General features: G+C 35.2%; 2 protein-coding genes across 8 annotated transcripts in view; one reads left to right on the top strand and one right to left on the bottom strand.

The window, feature by feature from the left end:
* The window catches only part of Nop10 (Nop10 ribonucleoprotein), a 43,589-nt gene extending 23,616 nt beyond the window's left edge, over positions 1-19,973 (bottom strand). The window contains exons 1-2 of one of the 2 annotated variants that reach the window (XM_077420934.1): positions 19,569-19,973; positions 19,118-19,164 (exon numbers count right to left, since the gene is read on the bottom strand). In XM_077420934.1, the coding sequence (XP_077277060.1) occupies positions 19,118-19,164; positions 19,569-19,851 (330 nt within the window). In that variant the 5' untranslated portion in view covers positions 19,852-19,973. The remainder of the gene's footprint in view (positions 1-19,117; positions 19,165-19,568) is intronic. The other variant, XM_077421004.1, reaches the window with a different exon arrangement.
* The window catches only part of LOC143904254 (dystrophin, isoforms A/C/F/G/H), a 483,734-nt gene that overhangs the window by 20,642 nt on the left and 437,779 nt on the right, over positions 1-25,313 (top strand). For all 6 annotated transcript variants that reach the window (XM_077418912.1, XM_077419080.1, XM_077418996.1 and 3 more), the window contains exons 5-34: positions 73-150; positions 393-485; positions 1,161-1,250; positions 1,338-1,536; positions 1,743-1,900; positions 1,981-2,376; positions 2,490-3,131; positions 3,221-3,343; positions 3,422-3,901; positions 3,991-4,148; positions 4,225-4,592; positions 4,723-5,075; positions 5,156-5,590; positions 5,815-5,967; positions 6,444-6,605; positions 7,074-7,376; positions 7,460-7,603; positions 7,675-7,845; positions 8,004-8,177; positions 8,255-8,371; positions 8,499-8,618; positions 9,503-10,987; positions 11,123-11,347; positions 11,429-11,944; positions 12,059-12,696; positions 13,183-13,330; positions 14,060-14,173; positions 14,280-14,456; positions 14,585-14,692; positions 14,895-14,991. In XM_077418912.1, the coding sequence (XP_077275038.1) occupies positions 73-150; positions 393-485; positions 1,161-1,250; positions 1,338-1,536; positions 1,743-1,900; positions 1,981-2,376; positions 2,490-3,131; positions 3,221-3,343; positions 3,422-3,901; positions 3,991-4,148; positions 4,225-4,592; positions 4,723-5,075; positions 5,156-5,590; positions 5,815-5,967; positions 6,444-6,605; positions 7,074-7,376; positions 7,460-7,603; positions 7,675-7,845; positions 8,004-8,177; positions 8,255-8,371; positions 8,499-8,618; positions 9,503-10,987; positions 11,123-11,347; positions 11,429-11,944; positions 12,059-12,696; positions 13,183-13,330; positions 14,060-14,173; positions 14,280-14,456; positions 14,585-14,692; positions 14,895-14,991 (8,425 nt within the window). The remainder of the gene's footprint in view (positions 1-72; positions 151-392; positions 486-1,160; positions 1,251-1,337; positions 1,537-1,742; positions 1,901-1,980; positions 2,377-2,489; positions 3,132-3,220; positions 3,344-3,421; positions 3,902-3,990; positions 4,149-4,224; positions 4,593-4,722; positions 5,076-5,155; positions 5,591-5,814; positions 5,968-6,443; positions 6,606-7,073; positions 7,377-7,459; positions 7,604-7,674; positions 7,846-8,003; positions 8,178-8,254; positions 8,372-8,498; positions 8,619-9,502; positions 10,988-11,122; positions 11,348-11,428; positions 11,945-12,058; positions 12,697-13,182; positions 13,331-14,059; positions 14,174-14,279; positions 14,457-14,584; positions 14,693-14,894; positions 14,992-25,313) is intronic.

Here is a 25,313-nt window from a genome sequence, read left to right as displayed (position 1 = left end):
GAGTGCCAGGTATAAGTTATAAGGTGTGTTTAAAGCGTGCATGATATAATAGCAAAGATATTTATTTTACAGAAAAGAGAACGCGGTCGGATGCGAGTGCATCATCTCAATAATGTTAATAAAGCGTTGCAAATTCTTGAACAAAATAACGTAAGTACATAACTGCAACATTTGTGCTTGAACTGCAACTGTATTATGCTAGAAATATTTAACAGCTAAAAAGAATCACTAGACAACAGAATTACGAAACAGAAGCAGATGGCGAAAATAAATCTTGTTTTATTTAATATTAATTATAAGATATATATATATATATATATATATATATATATATTGTTTATATAAGTAAATCATAAAATTCTGTCAAAGCTGTATAATATTATGTATTTTAGGTGAAACTTGTCAATATTAGTAGCAATGATATTGTTGATGGTAATCCTAAATTGACACTTGGTTTGGTGTGGAGTATTATTCTTCATTGGCAAGTAAGTTTTCGATAACATAAATATTAAAGTGTACAAATTACAACAGAATTCTTTTTTATTTCAATTTGCAAAATTCAGTTCATTTATAATTTTGGAGATACCTTTCTAATTATGCATCTCTCACAGACCATTTTATCATCAAGAAAAAAAAACTCTTATGTAAATTAAAATCTGACTATAACATGCCTTTGATCAATATTAAGTATTGATCGTTCATGTCATGAAGTTTTAATTCATTTGTATATATGGAACGGAACTGTCAGTTTATACGAGACTATTTTCTACTTTCAAATTGAAAGGATATTGGAGACTCCTTGAATGAAATAGATTTAAGTCGAACGAGCGTGACATACAAAATACCTTTAACCCAGCAATATTGAAGGAATTAATGAATCATTTACTTTCAATGAGAAGTGAATTTGGTTTTTCTTAATTTAGATTGAATGGAACGTGAGGCCGACAATATTCGTGTATAAAACATTTTCTTTTTATTTTATAAATGACAGAAATAGAAATAGAAAATATAAACAATAGAAATAGAAATAAAAATATCTTTAAAGCAAAAGCATTTTTAGCTAAATTTATTCGGATTATAATCGTTTTTAGGATATCGATAATTTGTATTTATCATATGTAAGTTCTCATTATTATCAACTTTTCTATTAATGTCAACAGGTACATTATCATTTGAAAGATCTAATGACAGAATTACAACAGACCAATTTAGAAAAAACACTTCTTGCTTGGTGTCGTCAAAACTCACAGGTAATATGTAAAAATATTATAGATATGTATCGAATTCATTAAAATAAAGCAATAATAATTTTATCTTTATACTCGTCTTTTTTTTAGAATTATCCTGGTGTTGATATTAAAAATTTTACAACATCTTGGTCGGACGGCTTAGCGTTTAACGCAATCTTACATAAATGGAAACCTAACTTGTTTGACTTCAATAATATCGCGCGTAAACATCCAAATGCTAGATTGGATCATGCTTTTCGGCTCGCACAAGAACATCTTGGTATTGAACGTCTTTTGGATCCCGAAGGTAATTTAATTCGAGACACGTTCTACATATATTGCGTTATATATGTAGCGCAATAACGATAATTCTTAGCTTTTGCATCTTGTGTATTTGACACGAAAATTTTCGAACATTATATTACTTATATATTTTGGTTGTCAAATCTGTCAGATTATAGAGCAAGTCATCGACATTATACGATTATATGACGATATTATATTTTATTTTAGATGTCAATACTTCAGTACCGGATAAAAAGTCCATAATGATGTACGTTATGTGTCTCTTTCAATCGTTACCACATTCGGGGGACGACATTGGTGAACTAGATCTTTCAATCGCAAGTGACAGCACTCCAGTTAGTCCCGTTACAACACCAGGCACAGAGGTATGTGAATCGTGATTTAGCAAATGAGCCAGAGAATTATATTCTTTTAACATGTGACACGTAAAAATATTAACTTACAGACTAATTTAACGTTCGGCAATTTCGGAATGCCGGCATCTCGCCCGATGAGTTTAGCTACAAATGTTTCCGTCGAGCTTGGCGGCTATCAGGTTGCGCTTGAAGATGTTCTAACGTGGCTTTTGGAAGCAGAAGATAAATTGAATCATGCCCCCGAGACGGGCTCAACTCTAGACATACTGAAACAACAATTCCACGAGCATGAAACCTTTTTGATGGAACTATCCGGTCATCAAGATGGAGTAGGAACTGTTCTGGAGGAAGGGGCAAGATTGTTAGCTGAAGGCGGATTGCATAAAGATGAAGAGCACGAAGTTCGTGTGCAAATGTCTTTACTAAATTCCCGTTGGGAAGGACTTCGAATGCGCGCCATGGAAAGGCAAACAAGAATTCACGAGGTATGCTACATCTATTTTATCGATAAAAATAATATATCGCAGAGAAGTATTTTTAGTACATACATTCAATTATTTCTTAGTTTCTTACAAATGTAATCTATGATCATTTCTAGGTCTTAATGCAAATGCAACAGGCTCAGTTAGATGCGTTACGACAATGGTTGACAATAACTGAAGATCGAATTTCGTTGATGGCAGCAACCGAATTAAATCCATCAACCGTCGCGGAACAACTGAAACATCTTAACGAATTAGAACAAGATATTCATGCGCAACAAGACGTAGTCGACGGTATGAGGAACATGGTGGTGGTTGTGGACGAAGAAAATTCCGAGGCTGTTTATGCGCAAATGGAGGACCAATTGTCTGCTCTCGGTGAACGTTGGAGTCACATCTGCCGGTGGAAAGAAGAGCGACGCCAGCGATTGGAATCTTTATCTACGTTTTGGCAAAATATTACTGATGATTACAAAAGGCTGGTAGCATGGTTGAACGAAACAGAAATTACACTAAAGCAAATGGAAGCCAACCCGGCATCCGAATTTGGCGAAGTATTAGACAGAATAAAGAAATTGCAAGTTCTTAAAGCAGAAATGGATATAAATCAGAAGAAATTAACATCTCTACAAGAATCAATTCAGGATTTAGATGGTAACAGCTCGTCTTTAGAATACGCGGATATTTTGGAAAAGATCGAAAATCTGCAAGATCGATGGGAAGCCGTTGGACAAATCATGGAAGTACAATCCCAAAGGGTAATTTAAGATTTTAGAATATTACATTTAAAATATATTTTGTTCTTTAATTCTTAAATAATATATTTTTATTATATTGCGCATTTTAGATAACAAATTCTGGATTTGAGTTCGATTTAAAATCCAAAGAGAACATAACAACTATTAAAGGAAACGAATGGATGTCCGAAACGGTAACAAGTATAGCATATAAAGAAGAGATTACTGCAACGGTACGTATATATTTTCTTATTATTCTCAATATTTTTTGTATTCGGTTTTCGTGACTAATAAAATACTTTTCTTTTCAGTCAACGCCACATAGTGATTCAAAGAAACGGCGTGTTGATAATACTACTAAACATGAGTTTGAATCGGCATTACTTCAACTATATAAATGGCTGGATTACGTCGATTTAGAAATTGGCCGTTCGGAAGGAATGTTTGACGAATTAAGCGTGGAAGAGAAGAAAGTTGTCTATAAAGATACTCTTACAGATATGGATTCGCATAAAAATGAATATGATAAAGTTCTTGAAATTGGTAAACGACTTATCGATGAGTTAAAAAATGCGAACGAGTCCACTGAAGAAGAAGAATCCAAGATTAAAGACATACAAAATTGTTGGACAGCGACAAATAATCGTCTTCGTGAGATAAAGAGACGCATAGATTATCTGGAGGAAGTAAAGAAATTCCGGACTGAACTAGCTAGTCTAAATTTGATGTTGGAAAGTTACACCAAGTGGTTTGATACAAATAAAGAAAACAATCAAATAGAACCATTTAGGGTAAGCTAAAATATTGCCTTTAATATAATTTAATTTTTAATATGAATGTGTACGCTATTTTAATCTTAATCTTAAAACATTTTATTCAGGTTAAAATGAAATCAATGAAATCTCATGATGAGCGCATAAGAAAGATACTTGAAAAAGCAAAAGAATTGTCAGAAAATCAAGTTGCTGTTACAGAAACTACTAATATGGACGCAGACGTAAAAACTTTTTTGACTAAGTGGGAGAATTTGTATGCAATGTAAGTATTATTGTAAATATATACATATATACATATTATAAATTTGATGTGTTGCTTAATAGAATGTAACATTCAGGTTATCCGAACGATTGACTAAAATAACTAATGCCATTGATCGAACACCGCCTAAAAAATACATTGAGGCAGTCACCAATCTGATATCGTTTATTAATAATGTGGAAAGTGTTCTATTGTCAGAACATATAATTATGTCAGGCGAGAAAATTATGGAAGAGCAAATAAAAAGATTTAAAGATATACAAAGCTCGTTAAAAGAACAGGAAGAAACTTTCAAATATGTTAACTCTACTGGACAAGATTTAATAGCGAAGATAAATGATGATTCTTCAGAACAGCGACTTAAAGATGAATTGCAAGATTTAAATACTAAATGGAGTGATATTCCTATCATTTTGGACGAGAAACAACAGACTCTTACCAAAAGTAAATAGAAAATAAATATAAATACGTGTAATATAATGTAAAAGTGCTTGTTTTTTATCTATAGTTATTATATTTATATTATGTTATGACTTTTTTCATAAGAAATTTATTAATACAATGCATGTTTCAGATATCACAATTTTGCAAACGTTTAATACTGAACATTCTACTCTTGAATCTTGGTTGGAAAAATCATTATTGTATCTAGAAAATTTATCCAAAGACAACATTATGGATAATGTCGAAAAAATGGAGCATAAATTAGAGCAAATTCGTTTGTTTTCTCAAGAAATAGATAAAACAAAACCGCAATTAGAAGCATTTCGATTATTGGCAAATAGAATACTCGAAAAATCTGAACCTAATTTTGCAAGCCTGTTAAACAGCAAATTGGAAGCTGTAACATATAAATGGAACACAATTGTTAACGAGGCTAAAAGTTTAAACGACAAATATGAGAGTATTTTAAAGAAAAATGATAACGTAAGTATACATGAGAGATCTTTATATATAAATAAAAGTATAAAATATTTTTTGTTGCATAATCATTTTGTTTTCGTTAGATTATTAATGGTATAGAAGATTTTACAAAGTGGCTGTCAAGTTTAGAAAAGGAGATACCAATAGAGTCAAGAATAACATCTTCAGTTGAGCTGTTTCAAGTTCGTGGTCGATATCAAGCGCTGAAAGACAACATTGACAAACGAGTGGAAGAATTTAGAAACTTGAACGAAATGGGAAATGATAAACTATTAAGTTCAGAAGGATCATCCGTTCAAGAACTTGGTAGACGCTTCACTTTCTTAAATGCACGATGGACGGATGTTACAGATCGCATCTACGAACGCTATAGACATTTACAAAATGCTAGTCATGAGTACGGGGAATTTCGTGCTTTAGTGGCACAGGAAAGTGATTGGTTGGATAAATTAGACAAGCGATTAAAAAAATCGCCTAAAACTGCTGCAGACGCCGAAGAAATTTCGGAAGAGCTGGATGTGAGTAAATTGTTCAAATATTTGATAATAATTATCCTATAATTTAAATCAAGTAATTAGCTCATAAAAATTAAAATTTAAAAAATTATCTTAGTATCTCTTTAGTAATACTTTTTGGAAAAAATTGAATTTTTTCTTTCTAAAGTTATGTAATTTTATGTAATTCTTTCTGCGTATAATACACACACAACATACACTACAAAATTATATATATTATATTTTAGGATTTAGAAAATTACATACGAAATCATCCGGAATCAAGACTTGAGAAAATTCAAGAAATTGGTAAACAACTTATTGACAGTAATATTATGACTCATTCTATTGAAACAGACGTAGAGGGATTAACAAATCGATGGGAAAACTTAAACAAACAGGTATGCATACACATGCATAGATATAGAGATCTATGTTTGTTACTAATATAAAGTGTATGATTTATAACACTAAGATATATTCTAAAGAGCTTATGTTATCGAAATGTATGTATGTGTTAAGCATAAGCATTAAGTTTTGAGACTTTAACAGCTTGTAACCATGCATGTAGCATTATTACAAATTGCTCAGAAAGATTATGTTCGTGCGAAAATTATCTCCTAACTATAATATAATAAAAGTATAAATAGAGATATGCAACAAAATATTAAAGAAAATCTTTAAATATTATATGTATAATTATATATATATATATATATATATGTATATATATACACATATATACGAATACAAGTGTATAATATAATCTATTATGTTTTTGCTTGGCTGAGAAAAGTAATGATCATTCATTGCAAGTCTAATACTTGCTTTGTAAAGTTAGTTTAGTTAGAAAGATAGAGTATTATGTTTTGAGTAGGCAGGGCAACGGGCCAAGCTGTTGGAAGGATCAGTGAAGCAAGCCCAACAATCGGAAGGGCGTATCCTTGCCCTTCAGCATTCTTTAACACAAATAGACTCCGTACTAACTGCACGTCTTGATTGCGACCTCACTGCTGATGATTTGCCTCACGATTACCAGGTCTGTCCATGAAAAAAATAATATGTATTATGTCATATCATAATTAAAAAAAGAAGTAATATATAATTTAAAAATATTAGAACTGTATCGGTTGCAGTTTTGTTGCTTGTGAATAATTATCATTTAAAAGTCTTATTAACATATTAACATATACAGTTACTATGATAAATATATATTACACAAATAATTTAAAAATTAAAAAAACAAGGATATATCAGAAGATTAGGTATCAATATTTATTTTATCCTATATGTATCTACCGATTTTGAAATCACGGAAATAGCATGATTGAAAGAATGTGGTTATTAAAAAAATTGCATCTTTTATATAAATTTTGCTAACTAATTATATCATAAAAAGAACATAAAATTTTACTAATGCATATGGCGTGTCACGAAGTATGATATATATGGTAATAGAACAATAGATAATATTTATCTTATGTATAATTACGTATTATGGCCATAGAAATTAATGGAAGAATTGGAACAACAGCGTGCTACGCTCGAGGAAATGGCATCACAAATTGAATCGTACAAAGCTTCTGGTAAACAAGAAGCAGCACTTCGACTCCAAGAACAAATGTCCCTAATTGAACAGAAATATGCTAAAGTGCAAAAAAAGTTTCAACGCTTTCGTTGTCCAACCAATATAGAACCTAGATTATCGAGAGCTTTACTAGAACTTAGGGGAATAGAAGAAGCAACTTGTTTGCTAGAATTATCATCGGCAGATCCCGAAGTCATCGAGGGTCAATTAAAACATTGTCTGGTAATATTAAGTTACACGTTTATTCATATATTGCATAATCTAATAAACTAATGCACATCGATAATTTATTCATTGTCTTACAGCGTTTTTATCAGACTTTAAGTGAGATTAAAAGTGAAATTGAATGTATAATCGTAACTGGAAGAAAATTAGTCGAAGATGAAGCGGTTCCCGAACCGGATAAATTTTCAAAGCGAATTGACATGTTAAAGGAATTATATAATAAGGTATTTAAGTTTTATTAATTTTATAAAAGAATATATCAAAAGAACAATTCAAATATTTAAATTTGTTGTAGCTTGGTCTTCACATAACGGAATTTAAATCTATATTAGAATCGGCATTAGATTTGTCACGCGACATGCATAAAAATATGGCGTATGTTAATATGTCTATCGAAAGCATAAATAAGGAACTAGATACGCAAAAAAGCATGCCCGATCTGCCGGTAAATGCGATATATGTACGAGTAAGTATATAAATTCTAATATATATATATTTCATTACGTTTTTATATTGATATAACATTCATTAAACAACATTTAGTATTAATCGTGTTTTTACATTTGAATTGAATTATAAATGTCTTTTTACAAACTGTGAAATTTATATTTCATGCCATTACAGGAAACTCTAACTGAAGTAATCCCGCGTCTCAATGTTATAAGAGACAAATTATTTGTATCGCAAAACCAATTCTCAAAATTATGCGATCCTATGTATCTTAAGGAAAAAATGTCCGACGTAATTATGAGATTAGCTAATACAGAAAAGAGATTGCGACTTTGTCAAAGTTCAGAGGTAAATGTCTTTTATATAATACTATAAATCTGAATATTAAATAAATATATATGCTTTTTTTTCATTTTCCGTAAAAGGATGAACCTAACGTTGACGAAATAAATGCGTGGCTTCTACAAGTTGAAGAGAAGTTAAATCAATTAGATGCAGTTCCAATTGATCAACTTACAGAACATCACTTTGAACAGTGCAAGGTATTGAAATGTTCTCGTATATGATATTAAAATACTATATGTACGAAATTATTTCTTATCCTTTAACGTATAAAATAATTATTTTGATAAAACATTCTAAATGTTTTTAACATTATCTCATTATTAGGCTGTGCAAAGTGAAATGATAGAAGCAAAACCGAAAGTTAATCAGCTTCAACGTTATGCGTTTTATCCCCAAGTAGCCGAAGTATGTGAAAAATGGGAAGACATCTCTAACAGAATACAAGTATGTACCTAATTTTCACCCAAAATTGTGAAATTTGTTTATCTATTATCTTTTTTTCTAAAGTCAATTTTTTATCATTCATTGCTTATTCGCTCATGGCTTATTCTTTGCTTTATACTTTAACAATCGGTATATGTAATGCTTGTGCTTGTTAGTACCATTACGTATATCTCTCTATCACATAAAACATATCTTCATTAATACATAAGAAAAACTTATTATATGAAAACACTTTCTATTAAATATTATTTTTTTTAATATCGAAAATTTCTAATATCAGAAATGTCATACCCCATTCTTTTTTTGCAGCAGGATTTAAATGGAGCTATATGTGTTTTAATAAGCGTTATTTTCTCTATAAATTATTTGTACATCGTATCGTAATTAATATTATATTTTTTGTTTTCGAGACATTTTTGAGTATTAACATATCAAATTAACATGTATATATTAAATTTATATTATTATACTTTTATATTACTTCTTGATAGTATGGAATATCTCGTTTCTGTCCAAGAGGTGGCTCTATCTCTGTAAATAGTGTAATTACTGGCACAAAATAAGTATATATTTTGGTGGATGGAAGGATTTGTATTTTTACTGATTGTTTTATGGTATTGTCGTATTGTCTCTCCCCTTGTACAAAACCTATTTTTTAATGGAGAATTTAGACAAGTTGCAAAGCTAGAAAAATCTAACTGAGTGATAGTTCAGAGATTTTTGCATTGGTGATGGATATACACAAAAAATTCAGCTTTATACGCACAGTGAATCGCATTGTCACTTTCATTAGACCATGCTTAATATTGTTCCACTATTAACATGCTCTTTCCATTAACTGTCGATTGTCCATGAAGTTTCTGTCACCTATCATATTTTCACAGGAATGGATCCACAAAATCACAGACAATTTGTTAATAAAAAGTAAAGCAGAAGCTTCTAAGGGGAGAGACAATTTTGGACGCAATAAATTATTTAAACAGCTGGAACAAACTTCCGCACATCCTGCCAAAAAAGAAAACAAATTAATAGATGAGAATAATGAAATTTACGGCATAGGATATTTTAACCCTGCATTTGATGATAATCAATGTGCTGTTGTTAATACGCCTGAAAGCTCGCCCGCTGATGTGCCTCATCGAAGCAGGAAGTCTTCCGCTAAGTCGGAAAAAGTAAAAACTAGAATTGTTGACGTTAGTAGAACGGTTAGACGCAAATTAGACATGAGTTCCGTCCCCGATGTTGTTCAAACATCTCAACCACAAGTTGTTCAGATTGACGACGACTTGTCTTCACCCTGTTCCGATACGGACATGCATGTGACTGATGAGGAAGAATTCTTTCTGTCCAAAAACAGTAAATTATTCTCTCAGGTATCTAGCAATACTTTGACAGCAACAGAGACGAAGATGGACTTTAGCGCAGCTTGCGCACAGCAGAACCCATTTCGAATTGTAGAAGTGAAAGAAATGGAAATTGTAAAATCAATAGCGTCACCCGAAGATCATGTAATCTTGCCGAGTGCTAATGTCAGTGTCGGATTGATGCCGCAAGTAGTCGAAAGGGTGGAAATTGTTGAAGATACCGAGACAGAGGCTGAATCGATTGATACTGATACGGAAGACAAGGAAGTTAAAGGAAAAATATCTTCTACCAGTACTGCGGAACAGATTGTTAAGAAAAAAGAACTTGTGCCAATTTTAAAAAAGAAAGCTTCAATTGAACCTCCTGCGCGAAATATTAAAAGACTCATACTAAAGTTAGATTTAGACACTGATCAGGAAACTGTTACCGATTCGAATAAAAGTACATTTTCTAACGATGCACTATTAAGAAAGGAAGAGGTCGACGCAGGATTTTCAAATGCTGAATGTAGTAAGGTAGATCAACAATTAAAAGAAAGATCAAATAAATCACCTAAGATAACATCCTCATGGAAAGATATAGAGAGTGTAGCGGAGTATCTTATATTAGATGATAACAAAGAAATTGAAAAATCTGATGTAAAAATTAGTGAACAAACAGAGTGCGTTACGGCACAGAGGTCAGTCGCGATGCAAGGAGACAGGAATAATCAGAAGAAAATGACATTTGAGAAAAGTACTGAACATTCTGTAATACGTGAAAATATTGGTAACGCGAGTCGTAGCGAAGAAGAGAATCTATATAAAAAGTCACCATTGCTGAAACGTATAAAGACTCTGTCAAAAGATGACACGTTAGAAGATTGCGAAAGTTTTTACGGTAGCGATAAGGAGACAGACGATGCATTAATATTTTCGGACGATACAGAAATTGATGTTGGTAGTTCCAGTTCAGATGGAGAGGATACTAATTTAGGAGAGCATGTTGAGCACCTCTTGGACAAGGTAACATGCATGTCGCACAGACGCGGCATTCATGTCAACCAGTCTGTTATTTATTCCAAATCTCGATTATATAGGCCTAATTATAAGAGTTCTTCGGAATTATGTCTCACACAACATATTTTTCTTTTCTTTCAGATGAAAGTTGAGAGATCTCGGCCAGTCATGCAACATAAAATGGAAACAAAAACTGTTCATGAGAAACCGTTATTCAAAAATCCGATGGTTGTCTCTCGAACAGCATTAGAGAAAAATATTTTGGAATTTGAACAGTTAGCACAAATGATGCTATGCAGGATGGATGTTATGTTGATGAGTATCAGTGGTATCTCTAATGAGAAAGATCCTACTAAACGTCTTGAGGTTTGTATAATTAATTTATCTTTATGAGTAAAGTAAAGTATTACTTATATAATATGTAATTTATATTTTCATGTATTACAGATATTGAAAAGTGAGATTAGTACTCTTGCCCCAGATGCAGCAGCTTTAATCAGTAAGGGAGATGGTTTAGTTATGACGATACATATGACTGATCCTGCACGGGCAGAAAAAATAAAAAATGAACATCAAGATAAGCTGAGAAGCAAATGGCACCAAGTTATGGCGGAAATTGAAACGCGCAGAAAACAAGCACAAAAAGCGGAAGAAGTTCTACGACAATATAATAACATAATTACGGAATTTGAAGACTGGTTTAGAGATGTACCACTGAAGCTCGAACAGGCTAACAATTATGAGGGTCAATTGGAATCAATCATTGAAGAATTTGATGCAAAACAAGTACAAATACATAAGCTGAATGAGTTAGCTGCAAAGTTGGAAAAATTAAATGTTGGCTATTCGAAATCAGTATGCTGTAGCATTAATAGCAGTTGGCAAAAAGTTAGTTCACAGCTCAAGAGATTCAGTGGTAGCAAAGACAAGGACAAACACGTGACTGATAAGAAAGTAGAATTGGTATGTTTCAATACTGTTGTGAGATATATTGTAGTTAAATTAATTACTATTAAAAGGTTTTAAATTCGTTGAAAAATTTATGAGATTTATTTTATTTTATTTTATTTTTTTCAGGATATTGGTGGCTTTAATCCGCAAGAGTTTATCGCACGCATCAGCAAATTGAGAGAAGCAATAGCGACCGTATCGCGATCTTTGAATTCTTTGCCACTGAATGGTAAAGATTACGAGCTGTTTACAAGCCAAGAAGAATGCTTAAAGAAAATTAATAACGCTTTAAATATTTTGAAGCCAAGTATCGACGAAGTAAATTACGTTTGCGAAAGCGTCACGCGGCAAGCCAAAAGAGAGCAGTCTGATCAAATAAAACATTTAAGCGAGAAATTGCAAGACGAATGGACGGGCGTTAGTCAGAGTTACATGGAAAGACATAACCGGTGGATTAAATGTTACGAAAAATGGAGAGAACTTCACAACACATGCCAGACATTTTCGGAATGGTTAGATAAGATGGAAGACGCTTTAAAGAAGTGTCACGTTTTCAGTCATTCTAAAGCAAGTAAAACGAAAACTTTCGAACTAGAACAAGAAGTTTCAAGAATGCAAAGAACGTTAAATAATATTGATATAATGAGTACATATATATCTAGCCGAGCTTCCACCGAAGATGTAATAGAATTGCAGAGTATAATCGAAAATATCAAGCACCGTTGGCACAATTTAGTAGCTGAAATAACCGCGCGAAAGGAAAAGTAAGTAAGACATACGTTATTTTCAAGACTTTAGAATAGATCAAAATTATTTATGGATCTTTGTATCCGCTTTTTTTTACTATTTAGACATCTTAAATAAATATATGACTTTTCATAGTTAAGTAATAGCCGTTGTTTACGATTTATGAATTATGAATTAAGTAAGAAGTTATGACCTCTGCTAATGCAGACAAGTATGTGGTATTGCGAGGAAAGCTCGACCCAGCATTGAGCTATTTCAGTTGTGATTTGCCTGTGCTGCTGTGGTGAAGTCAGTCAACTCAGAATAACCTCAGAATAAACGAACATCTTCGAGTTTCTCTTGTAAATCACATTTTCGTGTAAAACATGAATAGATATTATAACTTCGATTACAATAATTTCAGTAACTTGTCATATATATAAAATATTGTTAATAGATATTAAAATATGCTCCATTTTTATGTGTCACATTTCGAATATATTTGCATTAATGTGTTATTTAAGGAACTTTGCCATGGAGAGAAAAGTGAACAACGACGGCAGGATTTTGGAAACGGCGCATAATATCATAGAACAAGTGAATACTCTATTAGTATCTGCAGCAAATCCTTCAGACGAAACCTCATTATCGATCCGACTATCGTTAATCAAGGTAAATGTGCATATAGTTTTGAGACATTTTATTTGAGTTTATTTCCGAAATGTTATGTTTTATATTATTTTAATAGAATTAATCCAAGAATAACTGTGTGTGAGCGCAATCAAAAATTCATTATCTATATTTTTGTTCCTCAAATGTACAGAAATTTTCAACTTTTAAATAGATCGTAATATCGTTATAGTGATAGTCAATTTCCATGTGTAACACATTCACTTTCGCGAAGATCACTATTGCATCACAAAATCACTTATGCCTTCAAAATAATATCACACAAAATATATGAAGATGTACAACACTGAAGAATGTGTACTATTAAAAAACACTTTTTAGAGCGCTCTGTTTAGATGCGACTCGGATAAGTAACGGAATTATTCTCTCCAAGATTCAGTTCTCATGGGCTACAGCTCGGCGCAGCATAATCGAATAAACTGAAACTTGTCCTAATAATATCTCTACATTTCATGACTGCACATGCCGAATCGTGCCAGGATATAAATAGCGTTGAACTCTCACTTTCAAACCGCTTCCTAGTAAAGTTTGACCATATATTCGTTCTTTATCTTGATTTATAGATAACGGATTAACATTAAAAGTATCTATGACATAAATTAATTCTCCTTCGTTATGCCTTCTTCAGTGTATAATAACCAAAGTTGTTAAAAATATAACAATAAAATAAGTTACATTATTTTTTATTAAAATCTAATGGAATATTTGTAGGCGAGGGAAGAAGAACTCCTATCTCGGAAAAGAACTTTGCAAACCTTAGTAAGTCAACATAACGTTCCCAGAGAAGAAGACGAGAGCAACAAACTTCTCGCGGATATGGACAAGGTGTTATTTATATAAAGTTTATATAAAGTTTTTTAATATTGTAATCTTTAAAATTTTAATAACTCGATACATATAAACACTTTTGCGTGTAATGCTATTTGTTTAGGCTAACGCAAATCTTTCGAACCACCGCGAATACGTGGAATGCAAACTTGCGTCGCTTAGAAAATACATCTGTACCCTGGATGCTGTTATGGCATGGGTTATGGAGACACGAACGCGATTGAGCATTTCTCAAGACCTGCCACAGCACGAGCGTAATGAAGTGATTAAAAATATTATGGTAAGTTATAATATGATTTGCATAATTAAATTTTAATATGAAAATATTAATATTAATATTAATTAAAAAAGATATTAAGTTGCCCTTTTATCTTATAATTTTTTCTACAAAAACTATTTATTTTTCAGTCTAAAGTTGAAGATCGCGAAATGGAAGTAAAAGATGTGTTAGAAAACTACACTAATCTGGAAAAAGAGTGTGAATCAGCAAAACAACCGGTTTCTGTAGAATTGCAGGTATACAAAAATATACTTATTATATTCAATTTTCAATAGATTGTGTTATCACTAAAATTATAATTATGAGAAGGATTATATAATTATTTTTCGTGTTGCACGACACATAAAGTTCTAAATAAAATAAATACTATCTTAAGTTCTAACACAAATTATAAATCGTTTAAGATGTATTTTACATTATATTATGCATATGTAATAGGAGAAGCTGAAGAAACTAAGAGAAGACTGGCAGTTCGTAAAGTGTTACGGCGAAAATGAAGTTTCAGCTGCAATTTCTACCGGGACTACATCAAAAGGTAAGATAAATTGTGTGTATTCGTATCGCATAACAAATGAGTTCTTTTTATATACTTGTATTTTTTTGTTTTTTCTAGAAATGATTGCTTTAAAGTCGATATATAGTATTGAAGTTAGAATTTTTCATTCATCTTTGATAACAAAAGAAATAATTTTCTCTTTTTCTAAACGTATATAAAACGAACTTTCATGAACTTTTTAGACTTTTTACTGCATTGACCGCATGAATTCTCTGCAGCGAATAAGAAAATGTAATATTTAAGAGTCACTGCAGTTCGAGCTGCAGTTCTTGCGGAAATGCATTTCTCTCTAGTCAAGTACATTTTTAAGCTCGACAAAATAATACCATTGTTTGAAATGGTAATTTATGGATTAAATGTTTCTTTTACTCGCCAATATAAAGCAATGAGAGTAATAAACAATTAACGCGCGCGAAGTGAGATTTGTTAGATTATACTTTTCATACAAGAAAAATTGTTTTTTCTTAATTGTTTTCTTAATCGTTTTCTTAATTGATCACGCATAGAATAAAAAGGGTAGATTACTTAAAAGGTGAAACTTAATAAGTTATTGGAATGGAAACAATTCTGGCAGTTGATTGGTAAATAGTGTCCTTACGGACGACGCAGGATCTCCGAAGGAAACCGGACAATAAATAGTACGTTTAACCGGTCCGGTAAGCGCAGCCACATTTCACTTCCACCCCATCCTGCAGAGCGATATATATCCGCCGCGTTAAGTGCAGCCTTTTCAACGACTGGCCCGGTCCTTTCTCTTTTACCGCCGTCGTTATTCGATTGGTTGGCACACTCGAATACGGCCTTATCACACGTATTTTTAGAAATTGTTGAATCGACGCCGACATTGCCCAAACTTAACTCCAATAGTTTAACACAAACATAGCTCGCCCGTGCCACGCTCCTTTCGTCATCATATAATATAAATTGAGATTTTTAAGTTCGATAAACAATTATTTAATTAAATGATAAGATTCGTTTAAAATATTATTCATTTAAAATTCAAAAAATTTCACTTGCTCAAAATTTTAATCCAAGTTTTGATTATCGAGAAATTTTTGCTTTCGAAACTTTTTACATGAAAAAAAAAAAAAAAAATGAAATATTTCTTTTCATGAAAATAAATTGTCAGTAAAATATTACAGACAAATATTTTGGGCATCCTAGATTCGTAGAACATTTATATATGTATTAATTATAACTATTGTTTTCGCACTATACTTAAGCATATTTTAAAAGTTACTAAATTCTGATTAATTTTATCGATGATTATCTTCAAGCTTTTTAAAAGCTACTTAAAAGTTGCATTTATTAGTATTACTAGCTATTATCATTTAATTTTATTTAGTGTTAATTAATCATTAACATTGAATTATATTTAATGCTATTTAATATTAAATTATAATTGATAGATCGGTAGATAGATTTAAACATCAACCAAGAATGCAATTTATTCTTACAAAAATAAGAGTACGTAAGAATAAACTAATTTGGTAATTAAGAGTAAATTTATCCTGTTAGCTAAATTATTCTAAATCGAAGGGAAACGACGTGAGAAACGAAAAAAGATGCCAGAGCATAATGGGCATGGCATGATTATCAAATCCATCGCTAAAGCGACAAGTGAACATTTAATTCCGCGAATATAAAAAAAAAGGGGAACGTACCAGCCGACGCACCGCCGAAATCGCCGACATCGTTGTTCCTGGAGGATGCCATTCATCCGTTGCTCCGAACGCTCACGCCCCTAGACATGGATCTGCCCGGAAAATCGCTAATTACGATGCCGCCCGCTAATTAACGCGGGCGCAAACGACAGCCCGCCACTTTGCCCCGACATTCCCGACGCTTGTACGCGCGACGCACTCCGGATAAACGAGCAACGCGGAACATGGCGTTCGTTTGTCGTACCGACACTCGCGACGGACGCGACTAGGACTAGATAGAGATGCTGATACGCTGTGCTACGTGTAGAAAAAATTTCCACCGTTTCCCGCGTAACTTCACCCCGACGCGCGCGCGACACTCTAACCGCAAAACCGAGGCGCGCCGCGCGCTTCGAGGCTTCGAGAACCGGGAAACGATTAATTCACACGATGTTTCCGATCGGCGATCGGAAAAGCGACTTCAATAACGCGATGAACGATAAATGTCTTGATAAATGGAGCGTTTCTTTCTCTCTCTCGCGTACGCCGCAATTCAGGGCGAAGAGAGATATTCCGGGGGTTTCGAACGTCGCGCGAAGCGCACGATTAACGGCGATCAAGACAAGCGCCAATTAATGGTTAAATAATCGATTTTCTCTACGCGAGATTTAAGCCCCTTGCACAATGCCAGGCAACAGGCAATAGGAACAGGAAATAACCATACAACCCAAAAAATTCGAATACTATGATTGGTTGGCAACAGGCAATATAGGCACAGAATTTCCAACGTGACGGAAACTCTGTGTCTATTGCCTGTGTCGCTGTTTATTCTGCATTTATATATGATTTCCGATTTCTATTCCCTGTTCCTATTGCCTGTTGCCTGGAATTGTGCAAGGGACTTTACTCGACGCTCGGAAAGAGCGCGAAAGTGAGCGACGCGAAGGGCCGCGGGATAAGCTCGAAGTTATTGTGCTCGTCAAAAGTCAAAACAAAAGACGAGCGTATGTACATACTTGCCGCGCGAGTCGAGTGCAAAGGTGCGGGTGCAATGGGTGCATGTACATACACACCGTCGTATCCCTCTCGCCGCATCGTTCGTTTGCTTGAAGGCCATACTTAATATAAAAAGAAGAAGCCGCATCGTTCGAGTCGAGTCGAGCACGAATACACTGGCGCGTAAAGACCACCGTAATTAAGGCCTGGTCTACAATCAGTCGTACATGTCGGAGTCGGATGTCGCAACGTAGCCGATTGTCCAATGAGAGAATTTCTTTTTCGGAAACGAATTTTTCCGAGATTTTGCTCATCGGACCATCGGCTACGTTCCGACATCCGACTCCGACATACGACTGATTGTAGACCGACCCTAAAGGTCTATCCAGACAAACTTGCATAGGTGCATAACCATATGCATAAAGAAACGGATTGGTCTTTTTCCTTATGCACATGCATATGGACCAATCAATTCTCTTTATGCTTATGTTTATGCGCTATGCAAGTTTGTCCGGATTGACCTTAAGGCCCGGTCTACAATCAGTTGAATCAGTCGTATGTTGGAGTCGGATGTCGGAACGTAGCCGATGGAGAAAATTCGTTTCCGAAAAAGAAATTCTCTTATTGGACTACCATCGGCTACGTTGCGACATCCGACTCCGACATACGACTGATTGTAGACCGGGCTTATAACACTCGCCACGAGCCATGAGTCGTGATAGACGCGCAAGTTGAGTTGGATTAGTAATCCGCGGTTATACCGGCTGGCTGGTTCATACGTATATGAATCTGGATCGCGAATGGTCGTTCCGCGTTATTATGGCTGATATTCCGATGTCTTCATCGGTGCTCCTTGTATTTTCCGATACGTTTAGCGAAGCGCTAATCGAAGCGATCATGTTAATCGTATTAAGGGTGCGTCGTTTGACGTTATTTTGAGTAAAAAAATTCTTGTCCGGCCGGAATTGTCGTGGCAGCGAGATTAAATTCAGATAAAATTATACACGAATTATTCGAAATTATTATTAGAATATTTCCGATTTATCAAGATATGTAAACTTTTATTTACATAAATTATAAAAATATTTTCTAGGCTCTACTAGAGAGAGAGAATTCATTTCTATCCACTTCAAGGCAATAGATTATAATATATTAATTTATTTGTAATATATTTTTATATTCTGAATCTTTAAAATCTTTTAATTTTTTTGTAATAACTGTAGGAATAAATAATATCTATATTTAATAAAGATATTTTATAAGATTAAGTAATACAGAACACTTTACTGCTACATTAATTATCGTTTCAGGATAAAAATTTTGATATAATGTCTAATAATTATTAGAATGAGACGGTTCGTAACTTCTTTATAATATTTCATTTCTCATACATACATTTCATTTATGTTTGTAATATAATTTTTACAAATCCATTGTCTCGATATTTAAATAAAAAAATAACTCACCGGCCGATGCGCAACAGCGGAGTTGTAAGTTGTAACCCTGCGTTGATCTGTAACATAGAAATATTTTTACATTAAAGCAGCGTCTATGATAATCATACTTGAAGCAAATAATTATCGCGCCTTAAACGATAACATGACAAGTTTTAAAAATTTAACGCATATATCTGATTTTAAATGCTAATGTAAAAAACAATCGAGGCCGCCGCAAGCGACTGCATATTTCTGCATTCGTTCGCATAATTAATCCGCGAAAAATTGTGCAAATAATACGACCGTGCGAATAAGAGAGACGCGACGTAATATCTCTCGTCGCATAATGCCGGGGGGATCGAACTCCGGCCGAAAATTGCGCCGGAGTCGGCCGGAGTACGTTAAACCTCGAAAGTGGCGGCATCAGTCACAGGACTGACGGAACAGCAAAATAATAAGTAAACGAATAATAACTACTTACCCCACGGTCGCTCCGCCGTTGCCCGATGCTTCCTACGCCCCCTCCTCCTCTTTTCGCACTCACTATTATACTCACGACGTTCGCGAACGAAAATCGACGATATCGCTCGCTCATGATCGCGCGCTATATTTTCGACACTTTGCACGGCACTCCCGGCGGTATTAATCTCGCGACGCGGCGCGTACTTAATTACACGGCGACGGAAGAATTGCGTCGGAGAAATTACGAGCGAAGCTATATACGAACCGTTCGACGCTCGTCGGCTCGTAATGTCCCGCAACATTCTTTCGGATAATCGGTCTCGCTTTTTTCAACCGTCAATTTGAGTCGCGTCGTGTCGCGCGGCTTCGGAACGAAGTTGCCATCGCGTCGTTTTCGGAACACGGATAAAGCTATCGCACACAAAATTGCATAGGCTGCATATGCATAGCATAAGACCGCTAAACCAATGAGCATCCAGCATAAAGTTGCCATATTAATTTACATAAAGGCCATCGCACACAAAATTGCATAGCTTAGCATAAGCGTAACATAATAATACCGCTAAACCAATGAGCATCCAGCATAAAGTCGCCATATTGATTTACATAAGACGCTCATTGGCCCAGCGGTCTTATGCTATACTTATGCAGCCTATTATATGCGCGATTCGTATAGATTCGTCGTTTGCCAATGTAGACCCTCCACTGTTCATGGTTCGTCATTTGTTATTCGCGATATTTCGATTCATCTCTTTGATTTCGTCAAAAAATCGCTCCGCTGGCGAATCGGGCGCGAATGCGGGCGAACCGCGAATCACGAACCACGAATCGCGCATTAGTTTGGCGCCATCAGCTTTAACGTTTTGTGTATGCGCATTTAACTTTGTATTTAATCATGTTTTGGCGATATTTAGTAAATCATAATCATGAGGAAATAGACACGAATGTGAGTGTTCGTAAATCGATAATTTAATCGCCAGTAGGTACAAGCGGCAAGTGTAGCGTCCTCGCGACGGTTGCTCCTATGGCGAGTGAAGTTGGCCGCGCAATTTACGAATAAACTCTCTTCGCCATGCGTTAAAGTTCACTCGACTCGTCGCGTCTATACTTGCGGGGGTTGTCACGGGCCGACGCCGAGCGTCGAGCGCGATCGTACAGCTTCGCTCGTAGCTTCTCCGACGTAATTTTTCCGTCGCCGTGTTAACGAAGTACGCGCCGCGTCGCGAGATTAATACCGGGCGTGCCATGCAAAGTGTCGAAAATAGCGCGCAATAATAAGCGACGATATTTTCGCGTGTGAACGTCGCGAGTGAGTGCGCCGACGAGATGCGAGATCGGAGAAGGACCGAAAAGGGGAGGAGGAGGCCTGGGAGGTATCGGGCGACGGCGCGGCGGAGCGACCGGAGAGTGAGTAATTATTATTCGTTTACTTATTATTTTGCTGTTCTGTCAGTCCTGTGGACTGACTCTCCGCCACTTTCGAGGTTTGCTCCGGCGCTTTTTCTCGAATCGACGCGACGCCGTGACGTGAAGTTGTCGCTTTCATTTTCCTGCGCGTCGCGCGGCGTAAACCGAAACCGCGAAAAGTCTCGCGAGGAGAAACACAGACGTGTTTTCCTCTGTTTGACGTGGGGAACCGATGATCGCGTCGCGTCGATTAATCCGCGGAATCCGCGGTGATATTGGCGTTCTTCCGGTGGAATTCGTGTATGCGAGCGAGCTCCTTGGAATCACTGGAGAATATCGACGAAAATGGCGATGCGTCGGGTGAGTAAATTCGCTCATTTTGCATTTACCGGCGCAATCAACAGTTCGTTTAATTCGCGACAGCCGCGACTGACTGCCTCGCGCCGTTTTCCGAGGCGTTTTCCAATTAAATAGCGAAAGCTAGTATACCCCGAGGTACTTGTGTGACATAGTTTTTATCTAGCATTTCGATATCGGACAAAGTGCGGTTCCGCGTGATATTTTGATGAAGCACCGATTTCATTCTTCATCGCCGCGATTGCCGACGATCGGCGATAAGACGACACTCGTTTGCTTATAAAATGCAGTCAACTGTATTTAGAGTTGACAAGGAAATGTCTGAACACAAAGTGATTCATTAAAAACTATACGATTATACGTGATATCGCGCAATTTGTGGAACACGCTATATATATCTTTAGATTCGCAAAATTAGCTTGAATTCCATGCATTTATTAATAAAGTCGCGAGTATTGAAATTGAAAGGGAGGATCCAAAAATATTAATCTGTTGCAGAAAACTTGTAAATATTAAAGAGTAAAAAATAGAATAAAAACGGACGGAAAATATGATCTCTCGTTGAATATATTATAAATCCCATTGAAATATCAGAATAAATAATAGAACGCTTTTTTAATCATCTGCCAGCACACAACGGTTCCTTTTTAAACGCATTAAATCGCAGCATATGAACATATGAACTCGCTGTAACTTGGTTCCCATTCGACGTTGATATCGCCGCGAAGCCTCGGGAAGTAAGGACGACACCTCTTGATCCCTGACGAGGGGTGGAACGAGTGGAGTCGGGGGTGCGGGGGTGCGATCGTCGGTCCACATAATGAGCGGATAAGCCGACTAATGTAGTCGTGGTGGAGCACTGCCAGACGGAAGATAGCTCAAGCGTTGCCCGTCGCCCATTTCTCTTGTTCACCGTTCCCCTTCGTTCTCCCGCGTCGCCCTCTCGTCCCTCTTTTAACCCCCGTGAATGTTAACGTACCGAGATAGAATCGGACTTCGTCTGACACACAAGTTCGCACCGCTACGCCGCTACCGCGACCAAGTTGCACACGCGTGCATGTGTGTTTATCTCTAACGTGCATGTGGGTATGGCGTGCGTGCGCCTCACGCCACGTATACAGTTAACATTGTGTGATTATCCCTTAATTGACGCAGCCACTCCAAGGAATAATCCGGAATAATCCCTCCATTCTGATTCCCGGACTGCCGGTGTAAAAAATTACTTTACGCAGATCGGGCGAATTCCCGTGTAAGCGGAAATCAACGTGCTGGCGTTTCGCGTGACTCGGTCGTGTAAGCGTGTGTCAGAGGTAAACGGACAAATATTAAAACGCAAAACGCACGTCAGAGAGGAAAAATTAGTCTTATCCTTATCGTATAATGTTCTTAACATCGAAGTACGTTGTCTTACAAAAGAGTACGTAAAATTACACAAAACGTAGAAAAATCGCACGAAAATGTATGTATGCGTATAATGAAAATTTATAAATCGTCGAATTTTTACACTCGTTAATATAATTTTATATATTTTTTAAAGAATATGTGTGGTGCGTACTTCTTTTTCATCTATATTTTTCTAACACGTTGTCTAACATACCTTAATTAACAATAATAAATTCACCGTTTTGTCATAAATTTTTTACATTACGCGACACACTTTATATATATGATTATGTTTCTGTATCCTTAAGATTTCGAGTTCTGTGACGGTTGTTAAAGCGATTACAAAACTGCAATCTAAAGGAACATTATGTATGATTAAATAGTTAATTATCGCGTACTTTGTCTGATTATATTTTATCTTAGATAATCAGAACTGCCTCCAAACGTAAAACAATTAAAAGTGGAATTTGCTGCTATTATTAATTTGCAAAACGGCGAGTTTGATAAAACTGAGCGCTATAGTTTTTTAAAGTAACAGTTCTCACATAATGGGCAAAGTAAATTACATATACATATCGATATATAAAAGTGCTGGTATTTTGCCTAATAAAACTAATTATATATCAAAGATCATGCGCAGTTTAGAAATTTAGAATAAAAAATGTGATGTTTGTCCGAGGAAATATATTAGATCTACGGTATTTAATGCACGACGTAATTTACGTAGAACTTTAGTCGTCGTGGATAAATATAGCTAGTCAAAAGCTATCTTTTCTCAATCGTGAATAATTTAAAATAGTTTCAGAAAATCATATGTATTTGTTTCGCCAATAATTAATAAACGAGAAAGACTCTATCTTTATATTCGACAACGTTTGGCTAATGTCGTGACAATTCGACCATTGGTTTTGGTCAGATTGACAATTTCCAAAGACCAAAACCAATGGTCGAATTGTCACGACATTAGCCAAACGTTGTCGAATATAAAAATAGAGTCTTTCTCGTTTAAAATAATTTGCTATTTTTTTTTAATCAGTCTAATTGAAGACAGACGCTTGCCAAATAACAGACGCTTCACGTCTAAAATTATCCTCAAATTCGCTAAGAGGTTAGATAAATTACATGTCTCGATTACATTATTAATAAATATATTTATGTCGCATTATCGTTATCGATACGTATGAGAATTCCACGTATGCAAAATTTCGGAAAGTTATAGAGTTTGTCGAGACGTGGAGCGATCCCCTCTTGCAAATAATCGATCAGTGAGAAAATCTAGGTGGGTAGCTTTTTTTATGGCTCCCCGAAGAGCTCACGGAGTGGATGGGCCGTCAGTTCGCGCTACCCTTCTCATATCTTTGCGGGGCCACGCTTATAGATCCATTCTTCGTCGGTATTACCGCAAACGCGTAACATCCGCCAACTGAATCCGCGCATTTTGCTCAATGTCCCAAACTTTCTCTCTCTCTCTCTCTTTTTTTCTCTCTGCCTGGGGATAATAGAATTTGTCCGTTTCCAATCGCAGGATATCGAAAATCTCAATGCCTACTTCGTATCGTTTGTCCAACCGCGTGTTTATAGAAGTAAAGTACGTTTATGAAAAAGTATTATTGATAAGAAAGTATATTACTGATACATAAAAATTATCTATTATTTACCAGGTAATTTATTCAGAATAATTTTAAAATATATATATATATATATATATATATATATATATTATACTGCATTTTGTTGAACATTAATTGCAATTTGCATCGCTTTTACGGCAAAATATTATTGATTCCTAAAATAACCGTAAGATATCTAAAGGAAAATTACTATACTTTTTATTTATATTATATTTGATGGAAAAAATTTGCGCGTTAAAGTTATTGAATTGAATTCTTATTCGAATAAAAGTCGTCTTTCTTGTCGTGTATCGAATGACCATTATAATTTCCGTTGAAAGTGAAACTTGCGGAAGATCGAGAGAGATGTACGTACGTTTCTTTTACAATGGACCGTAACATTACGTGGACAGCTACCGGATATTGTTGAATATTATTATTCGAATAAAATTCGTCTTCTTATCATGTATCGAATGATAATTACAATTTCCCTTGAAAGTAAAACTTGCAAAAGATCAAAAGAGGGATATACGTACGTTTCTTTTACAATGGACCGTAACATTACGTGGACAGCTAACAGATACCGATGCACAGTTGAGCTAATGGTACGGAGTGGTATGGAGTGCGACGCGTATTTCATTCAGGTGTAGATGGTATTCACGGCCAAGTAAAGCGGATTAGGATCGTGAGCTTTCGTGGGATCGGACACGATATTTCGTCGTATTGAGCGAATCAGTCGCGTTCACGCTGATGCCGATTAGTCGCATTCATGCTGATTAGCTGAATCCGTCGTAAACCATGATGACAACAGTGAGAATTATATCGATTCTGAACAAGCTGCTTCAAATAACATTCGGTGACGGTCGAGCGCAAATTAAATGCACATTTACTTTTTGTCCTCGTTAGTATATTTACGTTTCTGCATCGGTTTTCCTTTCTCATTATTATATATTAGGCATTTTTAACAAACATGAATCATACGCTAAACTTTTTATGATGAACGTCCG

Source organism: Temnothorax americanus, unplaced genomic scaffold (genome assembly GCF_048541705.1).
Source record: "Temnothorax americanus isolate GAGA-0224 unplaced genomic scaffold, ASM4854170v1 Scaffold1, whole genome shotgun sequence".
NCBI lineage: Eukaryota > Metazoa > Arthropoda > Insecta > Hymenoptera > Formicidae > Temnothorax > Temnothorax americanus.
This window is presented reverse-complemented; position numbering and strand designations above follow the sequence as displayed.